The sequence below is a fragment of the Morone saxatilis genome, unplaced genomic scaffold (assembly GCF_004916995.1).
Source record: "Morone saxatilis isolate NCDOM2014 unplaced genomic scaffold, NCSU_SB_2.0 Contig22, whole genome shotgun sequence".
Classification (NCBI taxonomy): Eukaryota; Metazoa; Chordata; class Actinopteri; family Moronidae; genus Morone; species Morone saxatilis.
Genome location: NW_023339785.1, coordinates 12586441 through 12600966, shown reverse-complemented (window position 1 = coordinate 12600966; position 14526 = coordinate 12586441). Strand labels below are relative to the sequence as shown.

General features: G+C 41.2%; 3 protein-coding genes across 3 annotated transcripts in view; 1 reads left to right on the top strand and 2 right to left on the bottom strand.

The window, feature by feature from the left end:
• ehd1a (EH-domain containing 1a) overlaps positions 1-3582 on the bottom strand; it is a 12508-nt gene extending 8926 nt beyond the window's left edge. The window contains exon 1 of the mRNA XM_035669139.1: positions 2768-3582. Within this exon, the coding sequence (XP_035525032.1) occupies positions 2768-3156 (389 nt within the window). The 5' untranslated portion in view covers positions 3157-3582. The remainder of the gene's footprint in view (positions 1-2767) is intronic.
• A 4799-nt stretch (positions 3583-8381) lies between these two features.
• ubxn1 (UBX domain protein 1) lies at positions 8382-12432 on the top strand. Its single transcript, XM_035669235.1, has 10 exons — positions 8382-8435; positions 8929-8993; positions 9105-9158; positions 9304-9431; positions 10017-10107; positions 10311-10502; positions 10917-10968; positions 11074-11196; positions 11485-11668; positions 11780-12432. The coding sequence occupies exons 2-10, from the start codon at positions 8935-8937 to the stop codon at positions 11824-11826; spliced, it is 930 nt and encodes a 309-aa protein (XP_035525128.1). The 5' UTR covers positions 8382-8435; positions 8929-8934; the 3' UTR covers positions 11827-12432.
• A 1478-nt stretch (positions 12433-13910) lies between these two features.
• si:ch211-114c17.1 (pre-mRNA-processing factor 39) overlaps positions 13911-14526 on the bottom strand; it is a 7282-nt gene continuing 6666 nt past the window's right edge. Inside the window, exon 15 of the mRNA XM_035669234.1 lies at positions 13911-14465. Coding sequence (XP_035525127.1) covers positions 14394-14465 — 72 coding nt within the window. The 3' untranslated portion in view covers positions 13911-14393. The remainder of the gene's footprint in view (positions 14466-14526) is intronic.

Genomic DNA, 14526 nt, shown 5'->3' with positions numbered 1-14526 from the left:
GGGTCATGTGACTGGAGGTCTGGCTGCAGTTCCCCACCTCCTGACCTACGACCTTCACACTCATCCTAACCTCAGCTTCCTACGGAGGAGAGGAAACAGGGCGGCTGTCGCGAGCATTAGGGATGTGCACAGGGAGGTCACATCTGTGTCACTTGTGTTCGTGTTTGCTTCCTCTAAAATCTCCCCCTGTGTGTGAGGGTGTGAGAATAAACTGATCTGTGTTTCATATTTCTGTATTCACAGACTTGATCCGTGTGTGGTGTGTTGTGTGCGCGGTGTTGTGTGTGTGTGCTTGCTATGTGCTCTGTGTCAGTGAAGTGCAGAGTCAGTGTCCTGCAGGCCAGGAGAGGACAGGACGGGGTGGGCCAGTGCGGAACTTAAACTTTGCTGACTAATGGTTTTACTGCCGAGCGGCGCACAGAGAGCACACACACACACACACCGAGGCCCTCCGACTGCAGCCGCATTTCAACCAGGAGGGAACGAGAGCTGTGAAATGTGCAGCTTTATCTGGAGGTGCAAGAGACGTTTTGAGCTGCTTTGACTGAAACGTGATCGAGGCTTCAGTACAAATCAATCTGAAACCAGGCTGCTGCAAAAGAGAAACAACACAACCACAGTTACACCGGCTGTCCGAGAGCAAAGTGTAGGTGTGCGGATCACACGGCTGATTTCTGTTTACTCTCTTCATAAATGACTGATTACGCTGCAGTGAGTCCCACTTAGGCTGGTAGTTAAAGGCTAATCTGCAGGCTGAATGACTGTAGTTGAAGACGTTATACTGCGAACACGTGTGCTCCTCCGACATCGTATTTTCTTTCTCCTCCACCTATAAATCAGTCAATGAACGATTGACAATGCCAAATACTTCTGGCCTCCTGAGAGGAAAATGGAAAACTGGCCCCGTCTGAGCCAAAAGCCTCCACACGTTTGTCTGGATGTGGTTCTTGACAGACGTTGTGTCAGCTGTAGGTCTCTCTCTGCGCTGTCACAACCTGTTGGCTACGTATTCGCACACCTTCTCTTGTCGCACATTACTTCCGGTTTACGTACGATCGCGCGAGCTTTCCGTAAACCTAAATATGCTTCTGAAACAAAGACGCAGACTGAATTCAAAGAGAACCACAAGTCCCACGACACCACAGGATTGTCCAACAGTGTGACAAACGATGCTCCGCTGGACAATAGCCTTTGTTTACGCACAATCTTATCTGGTTTCCCCTCGAGCCTGTAATAAACTGCAGAGGGGTGAATCGTAGCTTGTGAAGTCTGACACCCCCCCGCCTGATTAAACTCTTATCTGAACTGCACGACGTCTCTTCTCTCAGTCTGACGGATACTGCTCGCACTTACTCAACATAAGTTAAACACTGCACACAGCTGAGGGATGATGGGAAACAAGTCTAAGTTCAGGGAAATGTAAACTCGACCGAGCTGACATACTGAAGCTAATAACAGATTAATATTGAGACTGTACACAGTTAGTCGTTTGTGTATTACTGCCACACTCACTGTGGAGACGGGAGATACCCACGTCGTCTACACACACACACACACACACACACACACACACACACACACACACACACACACACACACACCAGATTGTGATTAGACATTTTGGGCACATCGGCACTGGGACTTATATCTGAATGAAACACTGAGACATTCACTGTCCTTAGCTCTCCCAAAAGCGCACCAACAACAACAACAACAACAACTGTTTGTTTGTTTGTTTCTCTTCTGCTTTTGTTTTGCTGTGGGTACTTCTGTCTGGCTGAGAATCAGTTCTGAGTCATTTGAGGGGTTTTTTTTTGCCACGAGGTGAGTCTGAATAACAAACCGGTCAGGCTGAGTAATTCATGAAAAGGAAGTACTCTGAGTACTTTCCACAGACTCTTTGGATCCGACTCCAGCGAGCCGCATGTCTTCACACACTGACTACAATCTTAACGAGCTGCTGACTCACTGAAACACTGCTAGTAGAAGACAACCACAGCAAAACCTTTAAACCTTTGTGATAAGATTTCACAAGGTCTGCTCACAGGTCGTCAATAAGGGAGTTGGCTCTCGGCTTTCACTGATGAAGTAACACTTATATGACTGGAGGGGGGGGGTTCAAACCTATGACACAGGCATCAGAGGACAGGACAAGGTCAGCTTGTTGCCCGGCAACATCACATACAACTATTTCTATCACTGGGACAAAACGATCTGTCACCGGCGACTCTGCCAGGTGCTTTTGGTACCTGACGAAGGGTTCGGCTCAAAGTGAAACTCTTCTTTGTGAATGGGATACAGGCTGCGTTGGAAAGCACCTCCCTGTCCGTGGCAGAGTGGCTCTTCCACATAGTTATTGACACCAAACACCCGCATTCTCTCAGGATGGTGAAAGGAGGGAAAACTCTCTCTCTCTCACACACACTTGGCTCTGAAACTGCTGGGGGAGACATTGTGCAACAGCATACCGGTGCTGTGAGGCTACCTGGAAGAGTTTGGGACATGTAAAGACTTGAAAAGCAGGACATTTAAAGCCCAGGTGTTTATTATTATGACACGTTTCTTAACACACAGCAGCATTAATGTTGTATTATGTATATATGTATATCAGAGACACATGACGTATGTTAATTTAACTCACACATTAGTGAACAGCTGTAGCTCTCCTATAATCCGATTATAGTGTATTACATTGCTCGCATTGCTCAGTGTAAGCTCTTTAATGTGGTCTCGGAGGACCTGGTCTGAGGACCTGGTCTGGTTTTACCTGTTGAGGAAAGCGTTACCGAAGGCGTTGAGTTTGCGGAAAGGCTTCTTGGGGTCGACCACCAGAGCATTTCCCGGGATCACCCCGTCCTGTTCACCGTGCATCACCGCGATGAAAGAGTCAGTGGTCGGCTCGGGGCCAATCCGCATACCGGGGAAGTCCTGCTCCATGAGGTGCCGGATAAAGGTGGTCTTCCCGGTGGAGTACTGCCCCACCAGGAGGACCATGGGCTTGTTGTCGAAGTCGGCATCCTCGAGTGCAGGGGAGTGGAAGTCGTGGAACCGATACGTGTCCTCCAGCGGGAACAGTTTGGTCCGGTAGAGCCGCCGTAGCCCCTCCGACACATTCTGAAACAGCTCGGGGTCCTTCTTCAAGTTCTTCCTGAACATGGTCGCTGCCTATTTATTAATTAATTTTTATTTTTGCCCTTACTTGACACGACTGTGCCGGCCTCCCCTTTGAGTACTGGTGTGCTTTTAGTGGCGTGTGGATCCCTCACACCGTCCAGAGAGTAGCTAGCTGCCTGCGGGAGTGAAGCAACGACTGGGCGAGGTCTTCCAAGTTTTTGTCCCCACCCTCCTCTTCGCTAGTTAGCCACACACTGCGAGTCACTCATTCATGGGAGGACTCCCTCTTCGGCTGACGCTGGCTATATCAAACCAAAGATAGCCCACCACAAACACTTAACGCTGGCTGTAGGGAGTTAGATACCGTTTAATACTACACAACTTGTGCCGTTAAAGCCGCTACGACTCCTCTTAGCGACAGGCTAACTCGCTTAGCAACCGGCTGTCAGTTAGAGCACTACCAAAGAAGGCTAACCGGAAACGTTATAGATTTCACAATAAAAGCCTGCCAGCCAGTCCCATACTGTGTGTTTATGCTTCCAGCTCTTAAATGACACGGTTTATTAGCGTTGTCTTTGTTTGCAATATTCCTCATAGTAAAAGGGGACACAATTATGCATTTATTTTACACAGATTTTCAATTTTACAGGCTGGATTTAAACATTTTTCAGTTTTGGAGTTGCTGTTTTGAGCCTCAGACAAGTTTATAATCTGACTGAATTGTTATTTTGTTTTGTGGATATCGACAGAATTACACACACACACACATTACCTCTAATTATATCTGTAGAAATAATCATGTATCAGGCTCAGTTAGTCTTAACTCAAACAGCCTCCCACAAATGAAATGATTTCATGGTGACATAATGTGAGTATGAAGTTTATCTGGGATACTGTAGCCTGTGAACACTCAAATGAAAGCATTCATTCATGCCTGTGCAACTTCCAGTAACTTCTTACTATTACAATAAAAGCTTTCACATCCATACGTGGTTTCGGTTTTAATTTCAAAGGGCAATATCTGATTGCACACAGATATGGTCACAGTGGTATCTACACTTCACTTTTGTTTTTAACAGTACATAGTTATTATTGTGTATTTCATATTCTCAGTTTAGTTCTGTGCCTGAGAGATTTATCGTCTGGCTTTGATTTGTACTTTCGTTTTCGTTTTTGTCCTGCATGAGCAGAATAAAACACCTGAGTTAACCTGTTATGGCAGCAGCACAATTCATTCATGTTTAAACATCCTCTCCTCATTTTACTCTCAACACTGAAAATGAAAAGAATATTAATTGATATTAATATCATATTCATTAATATATATTATGTATTTAAGAATACAGTACCATATGTTTCACTCACTTTCCTTTTGTTTTCTCCTGCCACTGTATATAATGTAATTAGTGTCTTGTAAGCCTCTTGCATGACAGTTTTTAATTCATTCATTCACTCTGAACAATGAAACTGAAAAGATTATGTATTCCTTTATGTTTAATTAGTTAAATTCATATCTGATACAATACGTTATGAGTACAATGCCATACAGGGCTTATGTTTTGCTTGCCCTGTTTGTGTTTTTTGTCTTGTCTCTATATTTAATGTAGGTAGTATAGGTCATGATATACAAATACACTAATTCATTCATTAATATTAGTTTTTAAAAAGTGTTGCTTTCTATTCATACTACTGTATATGCACATGCATAAAGCTTTCTTTTTCTCCCTCCGTCACACACAATATAGTGATGAAGTAAATAAATTAATAAAGATAAAATAAGAGATAAGAAACATAAAGACAGTGATAGAGGATTCAAGGGATCAATTTAATTTTATTGCAAAGAACAACCTGCACAGAAATAAACATAAAAATGCCACAGAATGGAAACAAACATCAAAAAGAAGTTAATGTTCACAACCCAATAACTTGTGAGAGTCAGATGTGTGAACTGTAAGCTACAGATAGTCCCAGCAGCTTTTCGATGACAAGAGGTGTCCCTCCACAGATAACAGCAGCTCCACTGGAAGCCAGAGTTTTTCCATATGGAGATGCTGTTACAGCTGGTGAGACCCACAGAAACAGCACAGCTGACAGCACGTGCAACCCATGAGAACGTGCACGTGGTGGGATTCATTTCACCACAATATTGGTTGTACAGTTTTTATATAATATAACACACACACATATATATATATCTATATATATATATATATATATATATATATATAAGGAGTTCCTACCTATACCTGCTCTATATGAAAAGTGTCCTGAGACAACTTCTGTTATATACTGGTGGCTAAACAAATAAAAATTAATTGAATTTGGTAATATTTATAAGGTGTGATCGTAAAACATTTCTTCCCCTCATTTGATCAAAATGCACATTAAGCATGCTGCTCTGGCCCGTTAACATGTGTCATATATGAAACTTTTAAACAACCAGATCCCAAGACTGCTTTAAAGATAGGAATTTCATAATGCTGCATGTTTTAACTACCTGGCACCAGTGTGATAAAAGTTTCACACAGCTGAAATAATGCTGCCCTCTTTTGGTTGGGCCTCACTGACTACATTACATCATTATCTGAGCCCTCATGTGATAACACCACCCACACCTAATAAAGAGATATTTTACTGCGTCTAAGAAATATTTCACCTGTATTACACCAATAAAATCAGGGTCATTCACTCAATCAAAGTGTGCTAAGAGTCAGGAAGGAGTGCCATCTGAGCAAATGAATTTTAGCCTTTAGTTTATTAAAATTAATCTTTTACATGCAGGAATTGATATGACTTTAAACACAAGTAGTAAAGACAAGCGTGCATCATCATTTTCTTGTGTCCTCTCTCTAGATTTCCAGGATCTACTGGCTGAGCTTTGACCCTTAACCCCTCTTTCTCTAAAAAACAGAGCCATAAAGCAATTTAAGGGTATACTAAAAGGACCTTCACCCCTGTTGTCTCCTTCAACTTTGCCCACCAAGCTATAATTTCTTTGCCAGATAATTCCAATGTGAAAGTGCTATCAGTGCATTCAGAGAATCGGTGAATCTCAAATTAGGATGAGTGTGTTCATGAGCGCCTTAATATCAAGTCTGGACAGAGAATCTGGGCAGTACAGCGACAGGAAATCAAGTTTGAGAAGTATCATATTTTAAACTTTAGACTTGATGCAGAATTGATTCAATATTAGTAAACACTTTCATCCTTTTAGCAGGAGTCAAGTTAACTTTTTATGAACAGATTGTATTTCAGTCTTAAGATTCCTGTATACTGATGTACAATTATGATTGATTTTAGTCCCATTAACAGCTGTGCAAATTAATGTCTTGGTAAACACAATCATTCAACAACTTAATTTACAGAATCAAAGCATGTTTGTTGCCTGGCAACTGAGAGTCTCATCAGAAGCTTAATATAGGTTTCACTCAGTTCATGAATTTCCTCAAAAGCCATTTTAGGTCTCTCTTTATGGCCACATAATTCACCTCAATTGCTCAAAGGATGGTCTGTGATTGATTTTTTACTGATTAAAGAAAATGATTGCACTTCCAATGACTAATTGCTCAAGTTGCGTCTACAGTGGGTGCACAGTTAATATTTAATCAATATAAAAACACATTACATATTACTCTTGGTATAAAGGCAAACTGTAACTGCCCTGTATATGCCCCATAGTTTACAAATTAAATGTAAAGGGAACGTTTCGTTGATGACAATTCTTCAGTTCATTGGCCACGCTGAAATATGTATAAAAAGTTCATACTCACCAAGTAAATACTGGATATGAGGCTCATTTCATTCATTCATTCTGTAAGAAAAGTTAGAGAACTGGAAAACAGAAAAAACAGAAAAAAAAGGACCAAATGAAAGTGTGAAGAAAGTGGGTGAGCGTTGTGGGTGAGCGTTGAGAAGAGAAGTCAGACAGAAGTGAGGCAGCAGTCTGTCCGGAGTAATGGTGGACTTGTGAATGAGGGCTGCTTAAGACTCCGTGGGGGGAGAGAAAAGATTAATCATTACACTTACTGTAAATATGTAACAGACCCAATCTGCCCATAAAAGTCAGCAAATTGCATTGTGTTTGAACACCCACTGACACATGAGGATGGGATCATACGAGATGGAGAGCAGCCATTGGGAGAGACACCATCCAGCCTCTTCAGAAAGCCCCCTTACAGTTTCATTCAGCCTCTTCATTCAGAGCCATTGCTTCCGGCCTCTGCTGCCTCATTTTACAAAAACTACATAGAGATACTACATAGTGTGGGGCAGACGTAAGTTTAATTATTGATTTAATAACTAAATGGAGAGACAATAATCACAGCTGATACACCCAAGAAGCATAAATCAAAGAACATTTCCTTTTCTTTCTCTCTTTAGAGTAAAGACAGAACCTATTGAGCTTGTTTTATTTGTGTGTAATTTAGACTAAAGGTCCCTCAAAATCTGATATTACTATCAAAACTTTTATGACATCTACTCTTTTGACCCCACATCTATAAGCAAACAATAATAAATCTAAATCCTCATGAGGAAGAAACTGAAAGGGTTCCAGTTTGTTCTGATAATGTCTATAAAAGGTCTATAAAACCAAGAAACATTAGCAGACCAAATGCTTTTTCTTGTAAATGGCAGTGGAGGAAAGTTACTAAGTACGAGGCTAATATTGTACTTGATATAATTGATATTACTATTTTATTATTATTTTATATTGTAGATCTAGTGACCCGACAGGACATAAAGTCATTAAGATTAGCTCCATCTTAACTAGCTACATAATTTAAATGATGCTCAGAAATTGTTGCATCAATAATAATCCACTAATGTAATAATATATAACACTTAAACACCAAATTTTGAATGCAGGACTTCTCCTTCTAACAGTATTTTTACATTGTGGAACAAATTCTTCTGAAGACAAGGATCCCATTAATTCTTCCAACACTGGCAAATTACATTATTCTTAATATCTGTACAGCATTTCAGCAGAGAAGACAAGTTAGTTTTCACTAAGCATATCTGAATATTCAATCAAGTTTTATTAACATGTAATATGTGCCAAAAGTCCTGAGTATCAGCTGAACCCTGTAGTCCCTCTTAGTCTAATTTCAGTCTTTCTAGCAGAAAGGTGAGCTTACATTTGTAAAAAATATATTAAATATAAATGATAATATTGTTTTTTTAAATGGTGTCTGGTTGTCAACCCCCAAAGAAGCATGAGAAGAAGAAGCGCATGAGAGAAAAAAAAAAATCGCCTTTCTCATTCTGTTCTGATTGACCTACGTGGGCTGCCGTACTGTTGAAGCGGTGTTGACTGATGTGTGAGTAGCTAACTAACGTTGTCCTCACGAGTATATTAGCCGATATTAACCTCTGTTAGACATACAATAACACTCGTGTGTGCCTCTACGTGTGACATACAAACACACATCGATAGTGAAAGTGACGGAGAGCTTCCTGATTGATTTTAATCGAGATAACCAGCGAGGCTTCACTGCTAGTCCCCAAGCTAATTTAAACGTTAGCCACATGAATGCTAATTGTAGCTCTCAGCACAACGATGGTTGGGATATTATTCAGCCACAACTGGGGTTTTTATCAGGCTGCTAGTCAAGGAAGGGTTTAATATGTGTTCTCATAATGTTATTTTCTACTGTGATAATGTAACACATGACTGAGCTAAAGGATGAGCTGACTTTAGATATTAATTCAGGTTTTCCAGAGTAGGGTTGTTGTGATTTACCTTCTGTTAACAGTATATAACAGTAGTGTAACAGTATGTCAAAGTAAAGGTTGAGAAAATATCTGTTTCAGGTCAAAATGGCAGAGGTGACAACACTAGAGAGCCTGCTGGAGATGGGCTTTGAGAGAAACAGAGCGTGAGTGACACCAAATCCCCAAATTGATCCTGGTTAATGGAGTTCACGGGCCTCAGACTGCTTTTTAAAGAAGTGACGGTAACACTGTTTTACATTTTCTCATGTTTTCAGGGAGAAGGCGGTGGCCAACACAGGAAACCAGGGAATAGAACAAGCCATGGACTGGTGGGTCTGACACACACACACACACAGAAATAAACACGCCATTTATCGAACCGTCTGGGTTTACGTGGGTTTTACTCTGTCTTCTCGTAATCAACAAAGTGGGCCCGCAGCTCTCATCTTTTCCCTGTGATGTGCTTCCCCTCAGGTTAATGGAACACGAGAACGACCCAGACATCGACGAGCCCTATGTGCCTCCCGTGGGGAACGTCCTGGGAGGAGAAGCAGACAGCCAATCCACCACAGAACAGCCGACACTAGCAGACACCGCCGAAGGTCAGGGCCTGTTTGTGCTTTTTAGGGGCCGGAAGGGTTGTAATAGTGTGACTGAGGCATGTCAGACACAGAAAACATCAGAATCACTTAGTGATGTGCAGTATCATGATGTAAATGTGTCTACCATCAAATATCTTGTGAGAATATATATTAGGACATTGTGGATCATTTTTTTATTTGTATGATTTTTGCATTAATGTGTGTCTCCATTTGTCAGGTAGTTTACTTCACATGATTAGACAAAAGCAGATATTCTCATCTGGTAATTTTATCCAGAAAATGTACAACAGCAGGATAAACATTGATATAAACTAAATTGATGGAGGATTTTAACCTTGAGACCCGCTCTTATGTTCAATAGCGTGTTTTTACCGTCTATAAACAAGATATAGTAAATGAAGTGGCAGTCGCTGCTATGATTTTACATCAGTTTGTTCGTCTCTTTCGCTGTGTATATTGTTGTTTAGCCAGCCTGCAACTTCTTCTTTGATTTGTGATTGACAGCAAGATATTTAAATACCACACAATACACATCTCTTCCTTTTTCTTTCACTTTCTCATGTGTGTGTTTTTGTTTTGCTTCAGGGACAGCAGATGAAGACAGCAACTACATTGTCGACGGAGAGGGTGTAAAGAGGCCAATGACGGAGGAAGAGAAACTTGAGCAAGTTAGAAGGTCAGAGTTCACACAACATAGACACCATCCCTTCAGTGCTGTATGTGACCATTAGGTTGGAGAAAATAGCCAAACATAAGTTAGAAATACTTGATTTTCTGTTCATTCATGCTTCATACTGCTAATGAGATTGAACATCTTCAGTGTGTATGATGTCAGTCATCATCAGTCAGCTGATGCCTGTGTCGGTGTCTGTGTTTCAGGCTAGAGGAGCTGATGCGGGTGAAGCAGGCGGAGAGAAGAGAGCGAGAGCGGGAGGAAGAGCTGGAGAGGGAGAAGCAGCGGAGGAGACAGGGCCAAGAGCTGCAGCAGATCCGCCAAAAGCTGCAGGAGGATGATATGAAAAAACTTGCTGAACAGCGCAGAAAAGAGAAGATGGAAGACAAACTGGCAAGGTAAGGTATTCATTATAACACATTTAGTCAGATAAGGATGTTTAACTTTTTGTTTTTATGGGCCAACTTTTTATTTTTGGCCTGGGATGAGAAAGTTAAACGTCCAAAGATGTTTCCACTCTCCATACGTATTGTATTCCAAAGAGGCCAAAGGTAAGTTTTATATAAAAAAAAAAGGTAAATCAGCCTCATAGTAGTATGATAACCAAACTGAAAGGCAATTTTATTTCCACTTCATTATTCTGTATGAAGGGCAGCCATTTGATTGAATGACACTCTTATTCATCCATTAAATAAACAATGGGTGGAGATGAATCAGTGAAGGTTCAAGGGGGAATCCTGCGGCACTGTACAAGATAAGAAACTATTAAGACCAGATCTTCATGTTTCTCACTGCTTCTTTGTTCCCATCAGGCAAAGGGTTAAAGACAAGATAGCGCGGGACAGAGAGGAGAGAGCACAGAAGGTAACCCAATCTTCGGTCCTGTTACTTTTCCAATTTTAGTTTTTTCTTTTCACTTAATTTCTCTTCCGTTCGAACCAATTTTATTTCTTTTTTCCACCTTTTTAGTTTGGAGGCGGTGGACCACCGAGCACAGCCGCATCATCCCAGCCCGCCCAGCCCAGTCCCTCATCGCCCACCAGTCACGGCCCTCCACCCACTAAGAAGGAGTATGACGAGTCCAGGATACAGGTACAGGCCTCGATTATACTCATACGCCTACATGCTGCTCTCCACACCACCGAAGCACAGAGCACTCACCGGAGAGGAGTGTTTTGCATCCTTTGTTTTCTGTCACAAACAACAGCACAATGAATAGACCTCACTAGAACACATTGATGTGCCATCGCTGGTGTAATGGTGCACTTGTTTTTTTGCATCAAATGAAAATGGCATAAAAAAAATCTTGTTTCCCTCATCCGTTGCCCACTTGTTCTCTCCTCCTGCCTCACTTTGCTCTTCCACTTCTTTACCGTAAAGGTGCGTCTGCTGGACGGCTCGACCATCACAACAGTCTTCAAGGCCCAGGAGCCGCTGGCGGCAGTGCGCGTCTACGTACAGATGAACAGCAACACGCCCGAGGGTCAGGACTTCACGCTGCTTTCACCTTACCCCCGTCACGAATACACCGAACTGGACATGGAGAAGCCCCTCAAAGAACTGGGTGAGCACTGGGAACTTGAATATAGAGCACATTACTGTAATACACAACATATTATCAGTATATTTGTTTTACTTGGAGCTGCTGAACGGACGTTTCATTCTGTCTTCTTAGGTTTGGTGCCTTCAGCTGTGCTGGTTGTTGTCGTTACCAAAAAGTGAGATCAGGAGGACCTGCTCTTTGAGCCTACCTCACCTCCACTACATCGACACAAGAGACACCAGAAAGAGATAGATCCAGGAACACAACCGCCACCTTTTAAGTATCACTCAATAAGCCAGCTAACTGAACTAAAGCAGAGAAATGCAGCTCAAAGCTGTGTTCAGATTGTGTTTAACTACTTTTTAAGATGTTTTAGAGTAGTAACAATGAAAACTGGTTTGGTTAACTCACTGATTGATGCCTTTTGACATTCTGGGCAGATTTGTATTGATTGGTTTGTGTGCAGTGAGATGGACTGTGACTTTTACAAAGTGAGGATAGCTGGCTTTTGATGGATACTGCTTCTGTTTTCAACAACACATTTATAAAAACGACATAGTACAAAGTTGTTAAATTTTAACGTGATCCTCACATAGCAAAGTACCACACAAGACCTACTTGATTGGTTCTTAAAGGGCCTTAAATCGAATCCCTACGATCTTCCTGATTTTGTGACATTCTACTTTGCCATTTTTTTTTATAAGTTAAAATATATTGACGTTTACGTCTGCATAATCACCAAGAATCCACTTAAAATAAAGTTGACTGAGAATTATGATGGTGGACTGAAGTTTCTAAATATCATATGTGTGATCTTCCTTAAAATATTTTTTAATAATTCTGTATTTTTCTTTTCGTCAAAAAATGCCATGAAAAGAATAAATTGCCTGATATCTTATTCCTCTGAGCTACAGAGCTCCATTGTTGTTATAACATTTTAATATAAATGCAGCTATATTTGTGACCCATTTTTACAGGTTTATGTTCTCAGTAGAACCAAATGGGGTTAACAGTAGGTTATATGGAAACTACTGAGACCGATTCATGTATTGTTAGTCGTATTGTAGTAGTAGTATTGTTTGTAGTCTTTTCATGTGGTTTGTTGACAATAAGAAAACTAGAATAGTAGCCTTATCCTTTTAACACACGTAATCACCACATACGACTGAACATAAACCAAATGCACGTATAACGAGGTTGTGGAGGAAGGTCCTGGGTTCACTGGCCACTGCTCTCATTATTAGAACTGGTCAAACTCTGATTGGGACTGGAAGAGGGACTGATTGATTGACGTAACATTGAACTGACTTCTCCCAGTTACGTGACAAGGTTTTCATTTTATTAAACCATATAAAATGAATAGGCCAAAGATTAACGAGCATCTACAGACAAGAAGAACTGGTTTAGGTTTGCCAAGTGGAACTTGACATACAAAATAATAAGTGAGATGTTAACAGGCCTTTTTCACAGGAGACGTTTCGACCTGTAGGCAGTAGGAAAAGCACAGGTGTAAATAATGAAATGAATGGTGACTGCTTCAGATCCTGGTATTTTGCAGGCTGGCTTACTGGGACATTTGTATAGTCTGCTGTTAAAAAGGCCTATACACCTCATTCACAGCATCCATTTTGACATGAAATTGGGTAAACACAGGTGATAAATAATAATAAAAAAAGGTTCAGTTCCAGTCAGGTCAAACATTAAGGGAGCTGTTATTGTACATGTTGGCTCACTGGAAAGACTGGTACACTAAATTGAAGAGAGATATAGCATCACTGGTAACACCAGTAATTACCCTCTTTCATGTCAAAATGGCTGCTGTGAAAAAGGCATATTGATTTATTCAGTCAGCGGGTTTCAAAGGCTCCAGGCTTTACCTTAATAGTCCAATTATCAAACTAAAAGCAGGAAGGAGAAGATTCTACTAATGTCCTTTATAGTAAATCTCTTGGACTCGCCAAACCTGGAGCAGAAAGTCCATTTAATTCACTCGCCTGTTCCTTCCTTTGGCTTCCTCATTAGTTTGATAATCATAAGATTACAGCCTGTGAAATCTGCTGGCTATCTGACTGTCAAACTTTGTTGATTTTGTGCTAAGACTTCCCAACTTTTCTTTAAAGTGCTGCTGTAGATATGAACAGGACACAAACTGTTGCTTTTCCTCCAACACTAAGAGGTTTTTAGTCACAATTAATGAGTGTGACGGTTGATTTTTCACCCTCATTAAGGAAGTATGAGCAAGCAGACACGTGACACAAAACAGTTCTGTTGTGACACACTATAAAACACCTTTATATACATTAGAAAAAACAACAAATAGCCTACTCTGGAATGGTACAAAATGTCAATCATACATTAGCTTGTCAAGTCTGATAAACCAGATGACTTTTAAAACAGGAGCAAAGGGGGTCGGCTTGCAAACAAATACAAAAATATTTCTGATTAAAATGAGACACTGATGCACTGAGAATGGGTGTCACTGTTCCCTTTCATCCTCTTTCCACCTGTCCCTCAGAATCAACACTGAAATTACTACGACGTGTTAAAACAGCTCGACTCCGGCCCCGTGTTTAAACAAATCGAGGACAGTGAGGTAACCCAGAGGAGGGACGGAGAGGAAGGGATGCTGGGCTGCTGTTTTAGCAGGTGGACCGGCAGGACTGGGTGGTTCAGTTTGTTGTTCAGCTAAGAAGTCCTTTGAGGTCAAACTGCTTCCTTTTTGGTGTCACAGTCAATGTCCCCCGGTCTAGCTGGGAGGATAGTAGCCCTGGCCGTAGTTCCAGGTGTTCTGGTAGCCGTAGCTGCCGTACTGCGGTTGCTGGAAAAGAATCACAACAAACAGGTAATAATGTTCACAGAATATCTTCAATTGTAGTTTG